Here is a 22,852-nt window from a genome sequence, read left to right on the forward strand (position 1 = left end):
AAACAAATATAATTCATGTATATTAATGTTATTTTTAATCTTTATTTTATCTATATCGTGTTATCTTTTTAATGTATTGTTTCATAATTTAAATTACCTAGGGTCATTAGTAAATGAATTATCTTAGCTAAAAAATGATTAATTTATTGATAATATAATTATATTATCAATAAATTAATCATTTTTCAGTGTTTGATGAGAACTTAAAAATTTGTTCTTCACATTTTGGGATTGATTTAGGATGGAACGACGCAACACTAACTATAAAGCCAAGTAATGTAGGCTAAAACCAAATTGCAAAACCTTAACGCACACAGATGGAGCTTTACGATCGCACGACCATAATCTTTAGTTTGAATTTCACCTTTTTTACAAATCGGTAATCGCGCTATATTGTGATGTTTGTAAAAATCAAAATCGACTAAAATTTTTATAGGAATAAAAAAATATCGATTGTTTTAAACAGTAGTATGATTATTGAGGTAATCATTTTCTAATAAAATTCACCTTCTACGTAACAAACTTTAGAACATTGGTAACCTCGATAATAGGCAACAAAATAAAAACTCATGAGACAGATCAAAACATTTCTTTCTTAGTGGAAAGAACTCTCGTCATAATCAAAACCCATTAAAACTTTTTAAGCTTTTTAAAGAAAAGCACTTAAAAATCAATAAATTTGCGTCACTTATAAAGTGCATTAAATTGGAAATTTATATACATTTGCGTCAGTACTAGTGCAGTATTTTATTTAAAATGTAGTTGCAATGCTAGTGGCAAGGAGTTGTTGTAGGCATGGTACTGTATCTTTACGTTAGCTTATTGATTATAAAGAATTAGAAATCAAAGTGCTCTCGGTAAGGATGTCTTACAGAAATGGCATACACTTGGTGAAATAACCAATGCATCCACATTGAACATTTATCATAACTTAAACTTAAAAGTTGTTGAAATGTATAAAATCCCAACTCAAGGTAATCATTTATAAGTGGATAAAGACACAAGGTTAAAAAAACGAAGGAAACGGCAACTGGAATAAGTTGAACACAATATACAAATCGTTTTTTCAAACATCTAACCTATTTATTTTGTAAATAAAAACCCTATTCACACGGAATATTCATTTTTTAAAAAACGAGATTAATAGAAAAATAGAAAATCATTGGAAAGATTGAACACATCTGTTAAGGAAAAATAAAAATTCATATAAAAATCTATAACAAGAATTCATCTTGGATTCTTCTTGTTACTTTTTATTAACACACAAAAAAACAATCATTAAAAAAATAGTTAAAAAACTTTGAATCGAAAATTTAAACAAAAATGGAAAAATAATCCAACAACAACAAAAAATTGTTGGCAATTTTTATTTCTTTTCTGTTTTTGGTGTCTTTTAAAGTTGAATTCTTTCCTAATTTCCATTTTTTAATACAAAAGACGTAAATAGGTATATCTAATTTAAACGAGGTAATATTATCTACATATATAAAAAGCAAATATTTATAACATATTAACTCGCCGTCAACGCCGAAGAATTTATTCACATCAGAAGCATGTCGAAGCTACTCATCGTCCATTTCCATTGCTTGTTGCTGTAATGCTTTCATTTCTTCCGGCGTTAACCCGTTGTTTAATGTTCGTGTTCTACGAACTTAAAGAAGTTACGTAATATCAGGTAATTTACATTAAAAAAGACCTTACGACGAAGCCTATAGCATTAGATAGCGGACATGATATAGTATCAAAATTAAATTTGATCATAATTTATTAATTTGAAATTAAATTAACTGTTAGTGTTTGGATATTAACTATGAAAATATTAGTTCTATTTCGATTTAATGGATTTTGCAAAAAGTCTTTATAGATCATTAGTATAACTTTTTCATTTATGGCTGCAAGCCATTTTTTTTGCTATACATTTTATTCTTTTTGGTCATACTTTTACATTCGACTTATACACACGGGTGTACAAATTGGCGTTTCGACTCACACGGGAAGACATGTACGAGTACGCGTTAGTTCAAGTTTTTAGTTAAAAAAAATTTTATGCAGATAAAATAAAATAATGAAATCTCTAAAAAAATATATCTTTGCGAAGGTGTATTTGATAGCTAACCATAACTTTGTATGTTAAGCATTGACATGAAATTCTTGCGTCGGTGTCCTGCGATCATTCTTCAGACCCAAAATCTAAATTGAGGGATTGTGCGAATAACTTAATTTTAAAGAGACCGGTTTCAGAAGGGTGTTCTATGACTTTGTCCGCTATCTGAGACAATAGAGATATCCGTAAAACTGATATAAATTATTTGACATCCTCTTATCTACTCTGCCATGTTTAGAAAGAGAGCCCTATTAACAATATTTTTAGTAAAAACTGATTACTATGTCTACCTACCACGTTAAAGATATAAATTTGTAACCTTTTCAATTTTCAATATTAGTTAAAATAATTTAATAGTATTTGTGAACTGCCAAATCAAAGGGGGGTGGGGTGGGGTGGGATGGGATGGGGGTGAAATCGATTAGAACAGAATTTGGATAGAAAATCATTCCATGAGTCAGCATATTTCAAAATCAATAGAAATCAACAGTTAGTACCGATTATCTTAATTGATTTCTCATTGAACTCACAACCTTTTGATTTGGCTCACATTTATAATTACAATATTATATTTATTTGTATTCAATTATAAATACATTTCAGCATCAAATAAGATAATGCTGAAAAAAAGAAAACATTATAAGTTTATCCTCAACGTGAGAAGTAGATACTTAAAATAATCAATTCCTATTGTGCTGTTTTTATTCTGTACTTTTTCAAAGTCGATACTATAACCATTAGAAGAATTTTCGTTTGCCAAAAATTATACCAAGTGGCTTTTTTAAAGGTAGTAAGGAGACTCAAAAGATCAATAACAACAAATCGAAAGTACAAATAGAAGAAGTATTACCTGATTTGCGTGTTGATTTTGCATCTCGCGCACGATTCTTACGTATGCGAGATTTTTTCTCTCCAGCAGTTGCAGATTTAACTAGCATATCCATCATTTGATCAGTTTGATCGTCAGTGTCGTAGCTGCTAATACTGCCGCTCAATGTTGATGCACTTAGAGGTTTTTCTAAGTTATTATTGCTTCCTACTTTCTTACGAATACGAGCTATTAAAATCAATAAAATCATTAAATAGCTTACCTGGATATATAACTGTATATTTGTAATTGTGTGCATGTGTGCATAAGTATACAATGTAAGCGCATGTGTGCATCTGTAAGTGTGTATTTATAAGTGCGCGTCATAAATACAGCTTAGCTGTGGTATATACCTTTAGCTGGAGATAGAGAGCTAGGATCAGCACCTTCAGTAATAGCTTTAGATAAGAGATGCATTGTTTCTTCTCCTTCAGATTTGTTTTCAACTTGAAGTGGAATTGCAGTGGTAGCACCAGAAAAGTTCTCTGACTTTTAAGCAAAAACCATAAAAATTTGAAAAAGTTGAAAAAGTTTGAAATTGAAAAAATTGCGATTGGGTTTCAAAATTATTTTTAAAAATTTTATTCGCTGACATTAACAAGTCTCTGTTCTCTACCAATGTAATGAATTAAAGAGTTTTTATTAACAATAAAAAAAACAAAAACAAAAAACAGTCGTTTACCTCTGTTATAAGTTTCCCTCTCGTTTTTGTACGTTTTCTTATGTTTTCCTTTCTTTTTTTTGTTTCAAGAACACGCAGGCGAACTGTACGATACTCAAGTGAAAACTCACTAAGGATCTTACAAAATGAGTGAGGCTAAAAAGAGAAAGAGTGTATTGAGAAAAAAAAAAAAAAAAAAACTTTAGATAAATCAAAAAATGAATACTAATGTAAGTTTTAACCTTAAGCTCTTTGGCATTGCGATGAGTCATCCCCAAATACATAAGCAGTTTTGTGAACCTTGAAGAAAAAAAACAAAACAAAAAACATGTAAAAAGTTCAAAATATAAAAATAAACAAAAAGTGTATTGTTACCAACAACCAAAAACTGACCTATTATTTACTCGACGATAAACAACTTTCAATATTGCAATTCTTTCTCCTGCATCACCCAAAAAATCCGTTAATCTAGGAATAAAATTAATAAAAGTTTAAACAAACAAACAAACAAATAGTCATATTTCAAAATCTTTTGATTAAATATCAACCCTCATGTGTAAAACTGAAAAAGTACTGCATGCAACAAATAACAATTTTTTAAACAAACATATAGTAATAGGAATACTTTTGCTTAAGAGGAGAAGAACTGTCATGTTTAGCTATAAGACGAAGATACTCCCAAGACTTCTTGCACATATCATCAAGTTTGCGAAGCATTTGGTAGATGTTATCATAGTCACACTAAAAAGTTTCTTTTAATAAAAGTAAATGGAAAACTTTATTAAAAAGAATTGTTGTAAAATACAAAAACTAAAGAACTACTAGAGTACTAAAAAATAAAACTGTATTACTTATCTTAGTGCTTACCCTGGATGCTCTATGTAATGAACCAAATTCACTGTACAGATCAGAAGAATCTGGGTACTTTTCCATAGCCATGGTACAGATATGAAAAAGTAAGGTCTGCTTATGAACAGTATCTTTCACTTCTGGAACTTTCTCCAGGTATTGAGGATTAAAACCCTTGATCTAATGAAAGTTATAGCTTTCTAATATCATACAAAGTTTCATAAAAATATATTTTGTAAGAAATGGACTGGAACATAAGGTAATGCAGAAAAAAATTGCTTATACAGAACACTCAAATCATATAAGTCATAAAGTGGAATAAAACAAAGAACTCAATGAAATGTTAAGCAAAAATATATTAATCAAGAAGTTCCACAATCTAATCATTTTTACATTATACATTACACTCAGAACATTAAAATAGCAAATTTTGTAATGGATTAAATATAAGCGAAGCATTAAATATCTACAAAATGAACAATGACAATTGTAAAAAAAAAGTAAAGTTATACAGTCATAGACACACTCAAATAAGTCAACGGTAAAAATTAAGAGCCTGCATTACCAACTTTTTTAGACTTGCCGACCTTGCCGAGATTACCGAGCTGGTCTTGCCGACTGTTACTTGCCGAAAGTCGGCAATGCGAGGCGTTGGTTACCGCGAATTGTCGACTACGCCGACAATTCACGGCAACAGGTGGCTACTGACGTCTAATGAAAACAAACTTGCTGTATGTAATGTTCCAGCTTTTTGTAATATTGTCTATTTAGTATAATTGCCGACTTTTGGCAAATTGTCTCGGCAAGACCAGTTCAGTAATCTCGGCAAGGCCGGCAAGTTTAAAAAAGTCGGTAATGCAGATCTATAGTGAAAATGTTTAAATTCTCACACATTCAATAATGAATCTTTTTATTTATAAGTAAGATGTAGGACAACTTACATTAACCCCATTTAAAAAGTTTCCAACAGACAGCAGCAAACCAAGTATTTTCTTAAATGTGTCACTTTTCTTTACTTCTTCACATAGACACTTTAAGTCACTAAGAGCTTCACCTATTTCCTAAAAACAAAAAAAAAACATTATATATATATATTTAATATGGTAATTACAGTCAAGATATATATCTTGACTGTAATCTTGACCTTGATCTATTTGATTAATCATTTGTTGTCATCGTCAACAATTTTATTTGCTGGAAAGAGAAAAAAACTTTTACCTTCTCATTGGTTTCATAATCCATTTTAAAGCTCCACAAATTGAGCCTAGCTGAGAGTTCTGTAATTGAAGATAGTGTCATTAAAAAGTTTTCTGCATGAGCAAAAGGGGTGTCTGGAAACTGGATTTGTGCCTCTTGTAATTTTGTTTTTTCTTCATCAGTTGGAATCATAACCATAATTTTCTAATTAGCAAGAGAAAAAAAAAAAAGAACTTATGCTAAATATAAATTTATTATTACTGATTTATCATTAATAAATAAATATACTAATATTATTACTGTTAAGTAGAACAACCTTTTATAAAACTGAAAATAAAAGCTAAACTACCTCAATGCCCTCTCGATCTATAACAGCTCCATCCATATCTAGTATTGCTTGCTTGATAACACGCACAGGAGGTAGCTTAGTTAAAACTATATTAATTGCTTGAGCGCGTTTTAAATCTAAAACAGATATTTCTTTTTTAACAACTTTATCAGTTATTGAATCGCTATGCTTTAATGAAGCCTTTACACGATTTTCAAACAAATGTTCTAGCTTCTTAGTATCAACTTCAACTGGTGTAATAGAAGCCCATATGGTTTTATCCATTCCTTGTTGTAATGTTCCAGGTTTTATTTCTTGCCAAAAAAGACGTACATATTTTCGATCATGTGCTTTTTGCTTGCCTAAATCACCAGGAATGGGAGGACCAGGTGGTGGGGCAGGCATACTAGGAGCTGGTGGTGGAGGTGGAGGACCCATCCCAGGTGGTAAAGGAGGACCCATCCCGGGTGGTAGAGGTGCACCAAATCCAGGTGGAGGTGGGGGTAGTGGAGGACCACCGTCAGTTGACATAAGTGACAGGGATTTAGGAGGAGGCCCTAAAAAGTCATAATCATCACTCTCATTTAAGTCTGTAAAATCATATTCTAAAATACATAATTTTCGAGTACGCAATACTTTGCTTTCTAATTCAATTTCTTCAGTAGATCTAAGCGCTTTATTATTCATTGATTCCTGAGGAGATTCAGGAGGCTTTACACTGATTACAGATTTAACTTTATTTAAGAAACTTGATTTCTCTTCTTTTTTTTCTTTTTCCTGCTTTTCAGTTTCAGCTCTGAGTTTACTACTTTGAGCTTGAATACTTCCTTTCAAACTATCTAGTTCATTAAGCTTTGTTTTATCTTCCACTTCTTCATCAATTTTATCATTGTGCAGCATAGCTTTCCGCTCAGCTAATGATTCATTTATATTTAAATTTTTTAAGTCTAATTGTTCATGATCATTTTTATCAAGGGAAGCATTGTACATCATCCGCAACATCATCCGACGGTTCTCTGCATCTGCTTCTGTACTACTAGCTTTACGACTGTGCTCAAACTCATCTTGATTAGATATTTTTGTAGGTGATACTGGCCCTGGAGCAATAGTATCAGTTTCAGAGTGCAACCTCTCATTTTTTTGTTTTTGCCGTTCTGCTAATCGCTCACGAAGTGATGGTTTACCAGGAACCTCATCTTGGTCTGCTAAGTCAAAAGTTTCTCTCATGTTTAAATGAGGGCTTCGAGATGGATCATCAGTCACAGGCGCATTAAGTTTACCAACACCTCTTTGAGCATTAGTATGACCATTTTGGAACAAATGTACTAAAAATTTTAACAACAGTTTTGAAAATTTCTAAATGACAATTCCATGCTGAAATAATTATTTATAATACACTCTTTATATTTTGTTACATCAGTAATGTATTATCATCAGCTTTATGGCTGTAACTACCTGGTTTTGATGGCATTTCTTTGTCTATATGTCCTATTTTTGCTTTGACTTTTACAGCATTTTCATCAATTTTCTCTTGCATATCTAATTTTGATGAAGTGCTACTTTCAATGTCTTCTCTTAAATTTCGCTCTCTATAAAGCAAATTTTTAAAATTCATTCTATACTTTATTATTTAATATTATACAGTTTATTTACAGAAAAAATTATTACAAAGTTTTTTTTTCAAAAGTTTAGGCGCATTATTTTCAATATATGAGTTAAAGTAATAAATTTAAAATTGGAGTTTATTCTGCTTTAAAAAACCATTCCTGAGGCCATATGATAAGCAAAGAAGACTCAAATGGTGTTGTGAAAGAAGGTATTGGACCATTGAGTCATATTTTAATTACAAAGGTATAGGTATGTGCCAAACATATTCCAGTAAAATCAACTGTAGATTATATGTAGATATCCTGGGAAACAACATAATTCCAACAATAGATAATCTTGAGTTTAGAGATAAAGATTCAAAGTTTCAGCAAGATGGCGCTACAGTTCATACCGCATATTGTACAAAGGAATAGCTTGAAGAAAACAATATTGTAGCAAGTCCTTGGCAACCATACTCACCTGATTTGAACCCTTTAGAGAACATCTGGGTATGGATAGACCTTGAATTGGCCAAATTTCAAATTACCAGTCTGGAACAGCTCAAAGAATTGGTAAAGGAAATCTGGTATAGAATACCAATTGAGTCTATGCCAAGATGAGTCTCAAGTTGTATTAAGACTAAAGGTGGACACACTAAATATTGATTTTCTGTTTGTTTTTTTGGTTAAATTTAAAGTGCAAAAAACTTTTGAACACTTTAAATATTTGCTTTTTTATATTACCATAACATTTTACTTATGTATATTTAATGTTTTTACTATTTTGAAACTACTGTAAAATGAAAACATAACAAAATTTTTATGATTCTTAAAAAAAAATTACCTCGTTAATTTTTTTCTTTTATCTTCCTCTGTTTCCTTAGAAACAGTTTGTTTATCAAATGGTTTAGATGAGGCATTAGGTGAATTCTTTGTAAAAGAATGCCTACGACTCCTTCGACGTTCTACAAAAAAAAAAAAAAGACATACTCTCTGTTATATATAAATATTAAGCATTTCAAGGAAGCAAAGGATAATGGATTGTTAACAACTTCAGAACATCTTTTGATGTGCAAACACTGTAATACATTTAGAGAGAAAATTATGGATAAGACAATTTTTACAACCACAATATTTCTGGAAAAGAAAAGGAAGGTAAAAAGTATATCTCCTTGTCAAAAAAAGATTTTATTCATTTTAAATTTATACAGAACTAAAAAGAAAAATTACCATCAGGAGACTTGGTAATTCTTCGTTGCTGCCTGTTTACGATAGAAAAAACTATCAAATAGTTATGTAAAAAGATAATCTTCAAATCCTAACATAACTATCCTAAAAAAAAAATTTAATAATGGAAGATTATTTTTACTAAAACGTATACTCCTTGAGCCACATACCTTACACCACCAGGAATATTAAGATGTTTTGATACATCATCATCTTCTGCTTTAATTGACAACTTAAAAAAAACAGAATATTTTTTGGTGAGAAAACCAAAAAAAAATTAGATGAAAAAGTGAATTAAAATGAAATTACATAATGAACATAGCTGTACATATTCATTATGTAATTTCATTTTAAGCTGGATTGTGGCTTCAAAAACACTGAAAGTTATGCAATACAAAAGATGCACCAAAAATATGTTAATAGAAAAATACATAAAAAAATATACACAAAACATTTTTTTGACCCAAAGACTTTTTAAAAAAGGCCACTTTCCTAAGATAAAATCTTTTTTAAAAAGACTACTTTAAGAAAGATAACTTCATTTAACAAATCTTCTCATACAAAAAGAAAACTTAAGAAAAGCTAAATTAATTAAACAAAAATTAAGAAAATTAGTCCACAAAATAAGTTTTCAAAACCTAAGATGTTATTATCAACGACTATTTTTTAGTAAAAAATTGTTTTAGATTTTTGGTGAAGATATATATAAAAATAAAACTAGAACTAAATGTATTCTTCCAAAAAGTTGTATAAAGATTTGTTTAACAAATTAATTTAAAATAGAATTATTTCCACCCTTAAAAAAAATACTTTTAGAATTTTATTTTTAGTTTTTTTTTTTTTTAGTGATTGATCACATTTTGTAGAGAAAAGTTTAAATTAAAATTTCAGATTCTTTTTAATTTCCTTAATTAACAATTATAGTTTATCATTAAATTAAATCGGACTTTAAAAACTTGATTTTGAGCAAAAAGCTAATGCATATTATCTATTACACACCTCATATATATTACACTGCTCCACAAGTTCATTGTTTCTGGGCGTTCGATTATTTAGTTTCTAAAGATTAAAATTTTCTATAAAAGTTTAAAAATCAAAAACCAAAGATCACAACTTTATCTCAGAAGTAAAAAATAAAACTTAAATAAAACATTGATGACCACTGAGATTTCAAAAGTATAAAATGTCAACTTATTAATATTGAAGTCTCACTTGGCAGATGGCTTCCATAAACTGCTCTTCAAGTGCATCAACAACATTATAAAAATTATCTTGATCTGGAATACCATATAAAACCTAAAAAACATGTCAAAAAGGTGAATTTTTTTTTAAATTACATAGTTTTCAACTTGAACAAGGCCAGTTGGTTATAGAGGAAAGGATGAGTCAAAAACAAACTAACTTTTTAAGATAAGTGCATAGATGAAAATAGCAAGTCTGCAAGAATAACTTATTAAACATAACTTAACAAAATAAAAAAAATTTACTTTGTTAACAAGAGTTAGTGCATACACCAGAAGATCTTCATCTGTATTATTACCTTCTGACTCATTAAGTATATCAATAATGCCTTTCATTGGTGTTTGACCTTTCATTAAAATCACATTTATCTTTAAAACAATATACTGAAAAAAAATACAGGACTCAAAATAATGGTTCATATCTGTCCTAAACCATCTTAATGCATTTTTTAATTTTAAGTTGTAAAGAATGCTTCACCATTCATTTTAAGCAAATTTTAAAACCACTAGACTGATGTATCTAAAATTACTTTGAGTCCTGTGCACATAAATTAAAAGACATATTTTAAACTTTCAATCATAGAAGTTATCATCTGCATGTTTCTCAAACTGTATATAAATTAGAGATCAGAGTTTTAAAACAAGCCAAGCAGAACAGAAAAAGATCAATTGTTTGCTTTGCATTCATGTTCTACCTAAATTGAGCTTATTCAAGCTTTTATTACACAAGCTACAACTGGAATTAAGGTAAAACCAAAGTTCTTTGATCATTCTTTTTTTTTTTACTTAACAAAACTATTGACTATTTCAAGAAGCTTAGACAATGTGAAAATATGTTTGATAATAACTTGAAAAGAAATTTGTTGGATTTCTTGAAATAGAAAAAAGATATCAACTAAGGAAATACCAGTAAGCCAGTCATATTTTGTATTTATATTTACTGGTAATTTTTCCATAAGTAACCAGTAATTCTGTAGAAGAAAAATTTGTAAATTGTTTTTAACCCTTTAACAGTCTGTGCCGTAATATTACGCAAACTGAAAATGGTTTCCAAATGTCTATGCTGTAATATCATGGTTTAATGCATCTCATATTTTCTTCTTGTTCATCATTAATTATAAGTCTAATCGTCACAAAACTTATTACTGGATAATTACTGAACTTTTGTTTCAATAATTTACTTTAACACGTGTTCAATTTTATTTTAAATGTGGCAGACAAGCAAGTTTTTTCAGTGCAAAAAACATCAAAAAAGCGAATATTTACTCATGAAGGGATAGAAAGTTATATATTTGATGAAGACAAATAGTTGAGTGAGGTTTGAGAAGAAAAATTTAGTTTATCTGATGTTTCTGATGGAGAAAATTCCAAACCAGAATTGTTAGAGTTAGGTTTAGAAAAAGAAATGCCTGCATTGGTTGATGCTGTAAGTTCTAGTGACAATGCCTTAGAAAATGAACTTTCCGAATCCTCATACATACCCAAATGGACATCTGAACCTCCAATAAATAGAGTTCAAACCTTTGCATTTACCAGTGTTTCTGGGTACAACCAGGATATAGTAAAAAATGATCCTCTTTATTTGTTTAAACTTTATTTTACAGATGAAATTTATGAATTTATTGTAAATGAGACCAATCAATTTGCTTCCCAAGTTATAAATAAAAAAGAATTATTAGCGAATTCCAGAATGAGACGCTGGTTGCCTGTAACATTTCAAGAGATCAGGCAGTATATTGAAATTTTTTATATCAAGGAGTACTTTGGAAGCCCATGTATGAAATATATTACACCACAAATCCATTGTTTGCAAGTATCAAGTGGTTGTTATCTTATAACAAGTTCAAGTTGATTGAGAAATTTATTTTGTTGATTCTACTACATTACCAATTAAATATCCTGTTTTATCCAAAATAAGCATAGTGTGGGATTATCTGACTAATAAATACCAAGAGGTATATACACCTACACAAAATTTATCTATTGATTAGCCACTTGTTGTGGAAAGGTCGACTTTCTTGGAAACAGTGTATTCACAGCTAAAGTGTCAGATTTTATATAAAAACATTTTGATTATGTGAGTCAGATTCAGGATATGTATGGAAATCAATTACAGGGTCTTAATACAGCTATTAATCAACATACTCTTAATACATAGACTTAATACAGGATCTGAGCTGACTAATACTCTAAGTTCAGATTATCACTACGTTGCAACTAAAGTTGTAATGTTTCTTACTTGACCAGGGTGACAAACTATACATTGACAACTGGTTTTCTTCTTATTAGCTTTCTTCAGTTTTATTGCTAAGATCTACAGATACTCTAGGAATAATGTGCAAAGACAGTAAAAAGGTTTGCCTATTTCGATCAAAACAAAGTTGAAAAAAAATGAACACAGTTTTTTTACAAAGAAAAAACAGTTATAATGATATCACATTGGAAAGAAAAAAAAAAAAAAAAAAAGATGTATATACCATGTCAACTTGCATTATTGATGGGACTAAAAACGTTTTGAGAACTGAGAGAGAAAAGCAAGTCCCTTTAGTTATTGATAATTAAAATATGGGAGGGGTTGATAAAAGTGATCAAATGATGACATCGTATGAGGTTGAAAGAAAAAGGGTAAAAAAGTGGTACAAGAAAGTATTTACTCATTTAATTAATCAAGCAGCCTTCAATGCAAAATAAGTTGTAAAAAAATGGTTCCCAATATAACACATTTGAATTTTAGAATACTGTTAATCACATCAATGATTCAAAGATATGATCAATAGCCAAAAAAATCTCACTCTAAATTGGTGGCAAAAAATCCCTTATGATTAATTGATTGACATTTTACTTCATATGTGCCAGCTTCTGAAAAAAAGATTAATGTTCAGAGAAGGTGTGCGGTATGTTACAAACACAAAATTCGAAAAGATTTGAGATATGTGTAGAATGTGATGTAGGACTTTGTGCAGCTCCATGCTTTGCCAATTATTACATAAAGAGTGAGTATTAGTGAATATGTTTTTTAAATTTTGTACAATTGTAGCATAATTATATATTCTTAAACATAAATAATAACATTTTGCATTGTTTAATAGTGTTGAAAATAGTAAAAACATTTTACAATTTAATAGTTAAAAAAATGGAGATTTTGAAAAAATACAGGACATTTAGAGACCACTTCAAAAAAAAAAGCTGGACTTACAGCAACTGTAACTTTAAAAAATACAGGACTGTTAAAGGGTTAAAGTCTAGTTCAATAAACAATTTGCTAACCAATTCAACTGTTTTACAATTTATCTTTATTCTTTTCAAATTTAATTGATTAATCAGGGTCCTGCATGAGATAATTACTGCTGATATTACATACAATTTTTTGAATTGTTTTTTTAACAATTATACTTCTTAGATTGAAAAAGGTTTTTGACTGCTGTTATATGCTGTAAATGTTAACCTTCAAGAAATACCAGTAAACTATAGATTTACCTTATTTATAGATTTATTTATAGATTTATTTATAGATTTATTTATAGATTTATTTATAGATTTTATTTGAAGAAGAAAAAAAAAAAATCAAGAAAAAAAAATAAACAAAACAAAAAACAAAACAAAAATAGCGGTTTTTTATAAATTATAATAAAATTACTACCCCTAAATACAACTCATGCTTTTTTCCTTAGTGTAAATGGTTTAACAACCTTGTTAAAGTCATAGCTGATGCATACAAACTTGCAACATTGAAATTAATGAAAGAAGTTACCGCATAAGTCCAATAAAAAAAAATTCTAAAGAAAAGTTTGTTATCAGAGAGGCATCATAAAGCTATTAATTTATAAATAAGCCCAAAATTGTGTTGATTAGTTAACAAATTTTTTACAAATCCAATTGCAGGATATCAGATGTATATAGTATCAGCTTTATATAATATCAGATATCTATAATATCAGCTTTATCTACATAAGCCTTTAGATATTTCAAAGGTTCCTGACAGTAAGAACTTTTAAAGTTTATCTACATTAATGTAGTAACTTCTTTTTACTGTCTAATGTTAATATTTTTATAAAGCTTGAATGTTACATTTCTTATTTTTTTATATCTTCAAATTTCAAAATGTATTTCTATGGTTTTGTCATTTTTCAGTAATAGCTAGCCTTAAATTGGTAATGTTTTTTCTGCTGAAGATCAGATGCATAGGAAATTGTATTTGTATACAAAAGGTAAGTTGAAATAAACAACTGAGAATTTTTTGCCAGCAGATGTTAAGAAAATAATTAGGTAAATAACAATAATAGAAAAAGAAATGCAGGTGTTATAATTACTAATACTTTTGTGAGCTCATCTCTTAAGGTGTGCTCACACATGCATTAGATACTTGAAAAAGCAAAAAAATTGAGCTCATATGAACATTACAAACTTGACTCAAGCCTTATCAAGTTTCTGGCATCTATTATTAACGTGTATCAAACTTACTAAGAGAACTTAAATTCTTTATTATTACTTACTTAAACTTTTGGTTGGGCGAACAACGAATGAACAAAAAAGACAACAGATACTACTTATTGTTTACTTACTACTAATTTTATTTTCAGAAATTAAACATTAAAAAAAAAAAAAACCTTAATTTAATAAGTACCTTGATTGACTGATTGGGCAGCTTTCCAAACTAACAATGAATTACTTTCAGTATACTCAACAAAAACAAGCAGCAGCTTCAGCGAAGTTTTTTGCACTAATCGATACTAGATAGTAATTTTATTTACTTCAAAGGTGCTTAAAGTAGTAACATAAGCATACAATTTTAACTGAACTTAATATGTAAAAGAAAATCCCATTTAAAACCAATTTGTCAAAAGGTTTGGTGATTGAATGATTGACTTGAATGATTTTGAGTCATTAGTATACTTAACTTACATACAGAGACTAGAAGTGTTAGTTCTAGTGGAATAAACTTAAAGTTGGCTTAAGTTTATTTTTCATGTGTCCATGTTCTATAAAGTAAAAGTGAAAGCATACACAGCTTTCAAACTTTTGAGCATGTGTATGTAAATACTGTTCACAAAAAAAAAAAAAAATTACTTATGAAAGATGACTTAAAACAACAAAAATTTGGTTGGGTGAATTTTTTAGTCTTTATTTACAAAAAAAAAAAAAAAAAAATGAGTTAAACATAAATACCTTTGATGAGAGTAAACAATAGAGCCATTGTATTGTGTCATTATGCTCTATCACACCATTCATACCATCTACATAAAGCATGATCTGACCAATTGCTTAAAAAAATCAAAAGAAAGATAACACTAAAAATTCTTATTTATAATTTACTTCATTTCCTTTAATGCCACTTTAGGATTCCAGAAAGTTGATAATGAAAACAATAATAATAACAAATTAATGCCATTAACAACAAACTATTGTCATTGATTGATTGAACCTGACTAAATTTGTCTGGACATTGAGGCTTTTAGATTAAAAAAAAATTTTTGTTCATTCAAATATTGATTATAAACAAACAAAAATACCAATGTTTATAGAAATGAAACACTATTAGGTTTATACTTGTATATAGCAAACAATACATAACATAATTATAAAATAAGTTTAATTTGAAAAAGCATTTTTTTTTTCTTCACTATCCAAACAAAAGCTTTGTAAGAAAGCTGATGTGCAGCCATTGAAGCATTTTAATAATCTAATTACTTGTTTGCTAATTTTTTTGAGCTGACTTACAGTTTAAGGTATCAAGAATTTTGAATCAAAAATGTATGTTAAAGAAAAGGGTACTATTGTCTTGTTAATTGACTTTGCCTTTTGATGGATTATTATGCTGCCTTACATTTAACGTATGGTTTCTAAGTAAACTTGGTGTACTTTGTGACTAGCTTAGTAGAGTTGCTAGTAAAGTTGAATTCAAATGAAACTAATTAATTCCTTTTAGATGATATTTATAGAAAATATTTTTTGATTGAAAGAAACAACTGCTGCAGTTAGATAACTATTTTAGATAAACTAGTAATATATTTGCAAAAAATAATACTTTATTAATTGTTGAAAGTAATTTTAATAAAACAATAATTATAGTAGTTTTAAATTTTTTGGTAGATAAAAATGAACAAATTATCAAAACTCTGTTTTTTATGAAGAAATAAAAACTTTAGGGAAAGGAAGGAATAAAAGTTAGTATAATTATTTATATACATTAAATTCAATATATTGAAACTATATTCAATAAAATCTATATATATATGGTTTATATCCAATAAAAAGAATATGATGTCAGTACTACCAATGTATCATTACACCGTATTGCTAGCTTCCTGAATTAACCTCCAAATTTAAACATATTCTGAAATTAGAAAATACAGTAAATATCTATCAATTGTAAAGAGAAGAAAAATTTATAGGATTTTTTTATTCTAAGATGAATTCTTTAGAAATAGACGCAGTTTTATTGGATTTGAATTTTAATGCTAATAGCTCCTATTTATTATTTTTATAAATACTTTTTTATGTTTATACTTTTACACAAAATTTTAATTTTATAACCTTTTTTTATTTGAGTCACAACAGATTTTATTTGAAACAGCAGAAAATTCAACTGTACAATAAAAAATTTCACAAAATATATAGCAAATTTTAAACAAAATGTATGTATTCATGTAAACAAACACAAAAAAGCTTACAACCTTGAGTTTTGTAACAAGAAGATAAATATTTTTTAATTTTGAATGGTATGTATAAATTGTATTTAAAATCTAAACAACTTACCACGCAGAATATAATTCTGGTAGTTTTGATCTGCATCAGTACCAACTGTAATAAGGCAACTAAGTCCATCATTTGTAACAAACTCATGTACAAGATCTTTGTCATCCTATAAGAAATACATTTTTACAGTACAAAATTTTAATATTAAAATATGCACTAACTATTTATAGAAATACTCATTTAATAAATAAAAAAAAAAATCAGTGAAAAAATGACTTTTGAAAAAACAAAATATCTTTTTTAATTTTTTTTAGAATTACTAAATTTTTGCTGATCAATACAAACTGTTTAAACATTTTTCATAAAAATCTCTGTTAAGTAATCCAAAGAAATTTATCATAGAAAAAAGTTCCAAAAATTTTACCTGAAAAATTTGCTTTAAAGAAAAGAGTGCTCTTCGCAAATCACGTCCTGTTGCTGTCAACAATTTTGCTGAACAAAAATACAGGTGGAAAATTATAAATTAAGTTTTATTATTAACAATAAATATACAACAAAATAGTCAAAATAGTACAAAAAGTTTAACATTCCATTTCTATTAAAACACAGTAATGTACAAAACCTTCTGAAATTTTTTTTTAATTTTTTTTTTTTATTTTTTTTAATTATTCAGAATCACTTTTTCTATAAATGCACAAAAAGTTCAGTAAAAAATAAAAACTTCGTACAAAAAATTATAGCTAAAACTAAATAAAATAGAAACATGCAGTAAGTTTTCTCTCACACTTACTTTAATGTTACATATTTGGAGCTAAATATAGCTAGTATTCAGATAAGATAAATACAAATCAGAAATTCTGGCAACAATTTGGAACATTATTCAACCTCTGAGGAACAAATAAAAGCTGGTGCCTTATGCTGAAACTCAGCTCTATTAAACTTTTACAACCAATATTTTTAACAAATCAACATATGCACTGAATATACAGTATTCCTAAAGTTTGATTCTAGATTTAGAAAATTATTAAGTTTTATATAATAAAAACTCATATACAATATATACATATATATAAATAAATATATTTACCTATAATGTTATGAACACGCACAGAAAGTTGGGTACGTAGAATAATTGTATTTTTACGACTAATAAAAAAATTAACAAAAATTATTGATTTAAAAAAAAAAGAAAGAAAAAAGCAGCTCTAAAAATTACTTTTGAACACATTTTAAAAAATAGAATTTTACTGTACAAATTTTATCTTTATCAAATAATGATATTTCATTCTATTAACTATTTGTATGTCAGGAATAATTCAATAATTATATTATGATTTAATTAATAAAAAAAAAATCGTATAACTTTTATATATAAAAACTCTCAATAAACAAATAATTTAAACATTAAAAACTTAAAGATAAATAAATAAAAAAAACTTAAAATACTAAAAAAATAAATAAACAAAATATAAAAAAATAAATAAATAAAAAATATTAAATAAATAAAAAAAAAAATAAAATAAATTAAATAAAAAATAAATAAATAAAAATAAAAAAAAAAAAAAACACTTAAAATATCACGATTTACTGAACTAAAAATAGCATCAGAAATGTAAGGAATCATAATATAATAAAAGATACTTAACTTAAAAAAAGAAGGCATGAACTAATGGTATTTATTCATATACAAAAGAATTTTTCTTTTTAAAATCTTTTAATGATATACATTTTAAAGATTCAAACATTGAAAATTTTAACATTAGTTTTTTATTTTCAGAAAAGTAAGACTGAACAAAAAAATAACTGTTTGAATGCAAAAAAAATATATATATAAAAAAAAGGATTATATATATATATATATATATATATATATATATATATATATATATATATATATATATATATATATATATATATATATATAAGGATATAAAAATAATTACTTCTAAACAATAGTTGTAAAGCTTGTATAAAAACAGCAAATTAAATTTAATTTTAATAAACAAAAAATCTAAATTAAAGCAATGGATTTAGTACCATGCTATAAAGCTAACATTGGATTTAGGGTGATTAATGCAGATTAAGTGAACTACTTTTTTTATTGCAAATTAATCCAATGTTACAATCCAATGTGTATAATCTTATATACTACTAAACAATGCTGATTCTTTGAATTTTATGCCATGCTTAAAGGACTATTGCAGGAGCAATATATACTTGCAAGAAAACCAATTAATAGCTTTATAACTGTTGCTAATGATTTTGTCTGCTAGATTCTCAGGCAATAACTACATAATAAAAATTTTTTAACTTTTAAAAATAAAACAATCATAAATTTAAACTATTTAAAAGAATATGATTTAAAAAAACAAAACAAAAACAATTTTTGATAACTAAAATAAAAAGCATTAATAACAAATAACTACTAAATGTAAACATGTTATGTACACAAATATAAGCGCATATCAAAATATGGTTGTTGTTTTCTTAACTAATCCTCACACGAGGCATTGAAGAATGTGGAAATACAACTCAAGAGTAATTTAGTGAGCTTGTTTAAAGTGTTCTCTGCTTTTGGCTCTTATTTCTTGTTTGCAGAATAAACTATTAACTGCTATGGAATGAAGATTGCCTATATTCAAAATAATTCTTAAAAAGAAAATTGCTGATATAAAACAATTAAATTTTGTAAAAAATAGCTAAATTTAAATTAACTTTTTTTAAAGAAATTTAAACCTTCTTGTTCCTTTTTCAAGAATTTATTCTAAATATTTTAATTCAGAAACAAAAACCAAAAATATACTTAAAAAAAAGATTTAACAACATTAATTTTTTTTTATATGTATAGCACACAAAACTATATATTTATATATATAACCAAATTTTCTAAAAACCTTGAGGGGTTTATAAAAATACAAAACAAATTTACTTTAAACTGAATAATACAACACCATTTAAATACATAGGAACATCATTTGAAGCCATGATATTTTAAAAACACCAAAATTATATATATATATATATATATATATATATATATATATATATATATATATATATATATATATATATATATATATAATTTTCGCCTAAATAAATAATAAGTAATAGAATTAAACAAAATATTGCATAATTAAGACTTTTGCATAAAGTATAACCAAAGTGTAAAAACAAGAAAGAACCCAAAAGTAATTAACCTTTCACGAAACCCATCCAAAAGTTCATCTTGTTCTTCAATAGAGGCTTCAAGGTCCAAATAGTTTCCATTATGTGAAAGTTGAAGTGCACAATCCTCTATCTGAAAAAATTAGGTAATAGAAACTTTTACTGAAAAGAACTTCATAATTGACAATGATAATGTTCCTTTAAAACACTGCAAATTAACTAGAAAAATTTAAACTGAAGCATAAATGATAAAAAGAAAATTCAAACTGTTTAACACAATTATTTAGTAATCTAAATGTAATTATAGATAACTTAAACTACGTTTAATTTTTAAGTTTTTAACTTTTGGTAAAGCTTATAACTATGCTAATTTTTTTTCTTTAAATATGCTAATTATAAAAATGAGTTACACTAATTTACATTGGAAATTATCATACTTATTCAAACTTGTAAAAATATTTCTAACAGAGTCATTTTAACAACTTTATTCAAATAAAAGTTGCATGTAGAAGTTCGCCCTTAATTTTAAATACCCTTTATAACAATAAATTTGAAATAATTAATAAGAAAAATAAGCTGTTTGCAAATGATACACTTTTAAATCAATTTGTAAGTTGAACACCTCTTTTTAATATAAAGGTATTTCTCAAGTTAATTTAGATTTTATCAACTTTCATTTCTTCTCATTAGAAAATCATTTTATAACTTGTATGTTCATTTTTGTAATAATCACTACACACACACACACAAACACTTGTCAGTTCCTTGATTATTTAGGTATATTACTTATAATTCATGTCAATTTAGGTATATTACTTATAATTCATGTCAATAGTAAGTTTTAAATTTAGAAATTAGACAACTAAAACTTTCTAGTTTTCTTATGAGAAAACCCAACAGATATTCTATTGCATTTAAAGTAAACCAACCTACATTATGTGGTGCTTTTAATAGTCGATGAATTGCAGGTAATTGGGTGCATATTGGTAAGTTTTCTCTAAAAGTATAGGTTGGTGGTCGAGAAGGCTCAGGAAAACTTGTACTATTAAATGGATCAGTATCATCTAAATATTGTACTTTGCTCTCAAATGGTGCCATAATGCTTCCCTTATCATTTTGTTATGCTGAACAAGTAAACAGTAATCACCAGTAATGTTTTATCCGCCATGATCATAGTCGGCGTAAATAGATTTATCCAAAATGCGCATGACAAAGAACTTATGTGATGATGACATACTTCAATCCCAACATTTTCATAACATCCGCTGTAATATAAAAATTTCAATTTTTTTGTTTGACGTACTTCAATCCGCAACATTTTGATAACCCGAATCTCGCCAACAAAAAAAAATATTTTTTTTTTTTCATCAGTGGCTTTAAAATCGAATTATTGTGCCTGAAAATTAAAATAACAATCTTTATTCAAGATCAATGATCATCGTTGTTGTCATGTTTATGCAAATACAACTCAATAAAAAACGTTTGCAATTACGTTTATGTATAAGCAATTGTTATTATGGGATCTTGGGCAAATATATTTCTAAAACAGCTTCTTGCTTATTGTTTAAACAGTTTATGGTGTAAAAATCTAAAGGTATATATAAAAATTCACAAAATCTTCATTTTTCGCGCCAAAAACGAAAACAAGTTACTTAAAATTGCGGCGGCACCGATGTACAGTTGCCATCGCGATCCTTATAACAAAAGGTTATTAAAAACGAGTCTTTGCTTTATTTTAATTCGACGATGCTGAAATTCTTATTTGAAATCAGGATTGTCGAATTGAGATAATACAGATATTCAATTATGCTTATCAACAAAAAAAAAATTGACATTTTGAAAAATTAACTCAATAAATAAATTTATTGTCGCATGCTGCAATTTCTTCCCAAGGCCTTTTTAAGTCATCGTCACAGCTTTATTCCTGCTTTAAACATACTGTGGAGAAATATAAACTCAAAAAGCTCTACAAATTTTACTTGTGGTGCTGGTGAACAGATTTAGACATGGGTATCGCATATTACTGCTTGAGATACTCATCAGAGCTGTCTTCTTGAGTTAAACCTGAGGATGAGTCTTTTTTATTATCTGAAAATTATTATCAGCTGATATACCATTTCAACGCTCCCCCAAGCTATTTATACCTATGTAACTGATAATCCGCCCTATTTCCTCGTATCACACAAAATTTAAAGAAAGCAGTAGTTGATCGTGATATATTAGGGGAGAGTGGGGTATTGGCGAACGCGGGGTAAATCCGAACAAGGTCATTACGGCATGTTCGATTAGGAAACTTGACAAATTTTTTTCCCCCTGGCGAGAGTGTGTTCCATGATCAGTTCCAGACGTACAGTAGTGTAGTATAGATGCGCATGTTGTTCACGATAGATCTATTCTAAGTTTTTCTCTTTGTTTCATGTAATTTTTACTTGCGAAACATTTATGTATTGGCTATACTAAGTATATAAAACCTAAACTTTTTTTTATGTAGTTGCAAAGTATCATAATCATGGAGTTTTTTAACACGTATTATATTTAGGGTATATTAATACAACCTCAATATATTCATTTAATTTCATTTGGTTGGGTCGCTGGGAAATAACGAACGATCTTAGTCGAGTAATAACGAACGCTTATGTCACCGCCTACGTCCGTGTGATATCAGAAATGCTCAATGATATATATTAACTTAATATATCTCATTGGATACGCTATATTCTTTTCAAATACTTTGAGAAAACATCGAAGTATTCTAGTGTACACACGGACGTTTCTTAAATAAAGTTATTATAAATTATTTATTTAGTTTATTATTATTCAAAGTTAAAATTACATTTTGAAGCAAGTTAAACATTTACAATATACATATATATATACATATATACATACATACATATATATATATATATATATATATGTATTTATATATA

At 27.5% G+C, this 22,852-nt stretch overlaps 1 protein-coding gene across 3 annotated transcripts; it reads right to left on the bottom strand.

The window, feature by feature from the left end:
* Positions 1-1,061: 1,061 nt before the first annotated feature.
* LOC145194523 (FH1/FH2 domain-containing protein 3-like) lies at positions 1,062-21,395 on the bottom strand. 3 transcript variants are annotated; one of them, XM_090067792.1, is made up of 25 exons: positions 20,856-21,395; positions 19,955-20,055; positions 17,845-17,903; positions 17,182-17,249; positions 16,818-16,923; positions 15,228-15,322; positions 14,686-14,791; positions 10,308-10,408; positions 10,033-10,116; positions 9,820-9,879; positions 8,991-9,052; positions 8,824-8,855; positions 8,438-8,558; positions 7,463-7,596; positions 6,029-7,332; positions 5,701-5,883; positions 5,424-5,543; positions 4,501-4,662; positions 4,259-4,374; positions 4,027-4,101; positions 3,876-3,933; positions 3,655-3,789; positions 3,326-3,461; positions 2,955-3,161; positions 1,062-1,644 (listed from the first exon to the last, which is right to left on the bottom strand). In XM_090067792.1, the coding sequence occupies exons 1-25, from the start codon at positions 21,018-21,020 to the stop codon at positions 1,631-1,633; spliced, it is 3,804 nt and encodes a 1,267-aa protein (XP_089923918.1). In that variant the 5' UTR covers positions 21,021-21,395; the 3' UTR covers positions 1,062-1,630. The 3 variants fall into 3 exon arrangements, with proteins under 3 accessions (XP_089923918.1, XP_089923916.1, XP_089923917.1); XM_090067790.1 differs by having other exon boundaries at positions 1,062-1,651; XM_090067791.1 differs by having other exon boundaries at positions 1,062-2,190.
* Between the last annotated feature and the right edge of the window lie 1,457 nt (positions 21,396-22,852).

This window comes from Hydra viridissima, unplaced genomic scaffold, assembly GCF_058129835.1.
Source record: "Hydra viridissima isolate aposymbiotic clone 2 unplaced genomic scaffold, HvirCarnegie_v1 scaffold_12, whole genome shotgun sequence".
In the NCBI taxonomy this organism is placed as follows: domain Eukaryota; kingdom Metazoa; phylum Cnidaria; class Hydrozoa; order Anthoathecata; family Hydridae; genus Hydra; species Hydra viridissima.

Bases quoted from the DNA above. Each gene is read 5' to 3' on its own strand.
- LOC145194523 (XM_090067790.1), bottom strand. From the start codon at position 21,020: ATGGCACCATTTGAGAGCAAAGTACAATATTTAGATGATACTGATCCA. The intron at 7,597-8,437 runs GTAATTTTTTTT...TTTGCTTTATAG, and splicing joins AAAAGAAAAAAATTAACGAG to AGAGCGAAATTTAAGAGAAG. The intron at 3,462-3,654 runs GTAAACGACTGT...TTTGCTTAAAAG, and splicing joins GAGGGAAACTTATAACAGAG to TCAGAGAACTTTTCTGGTGC.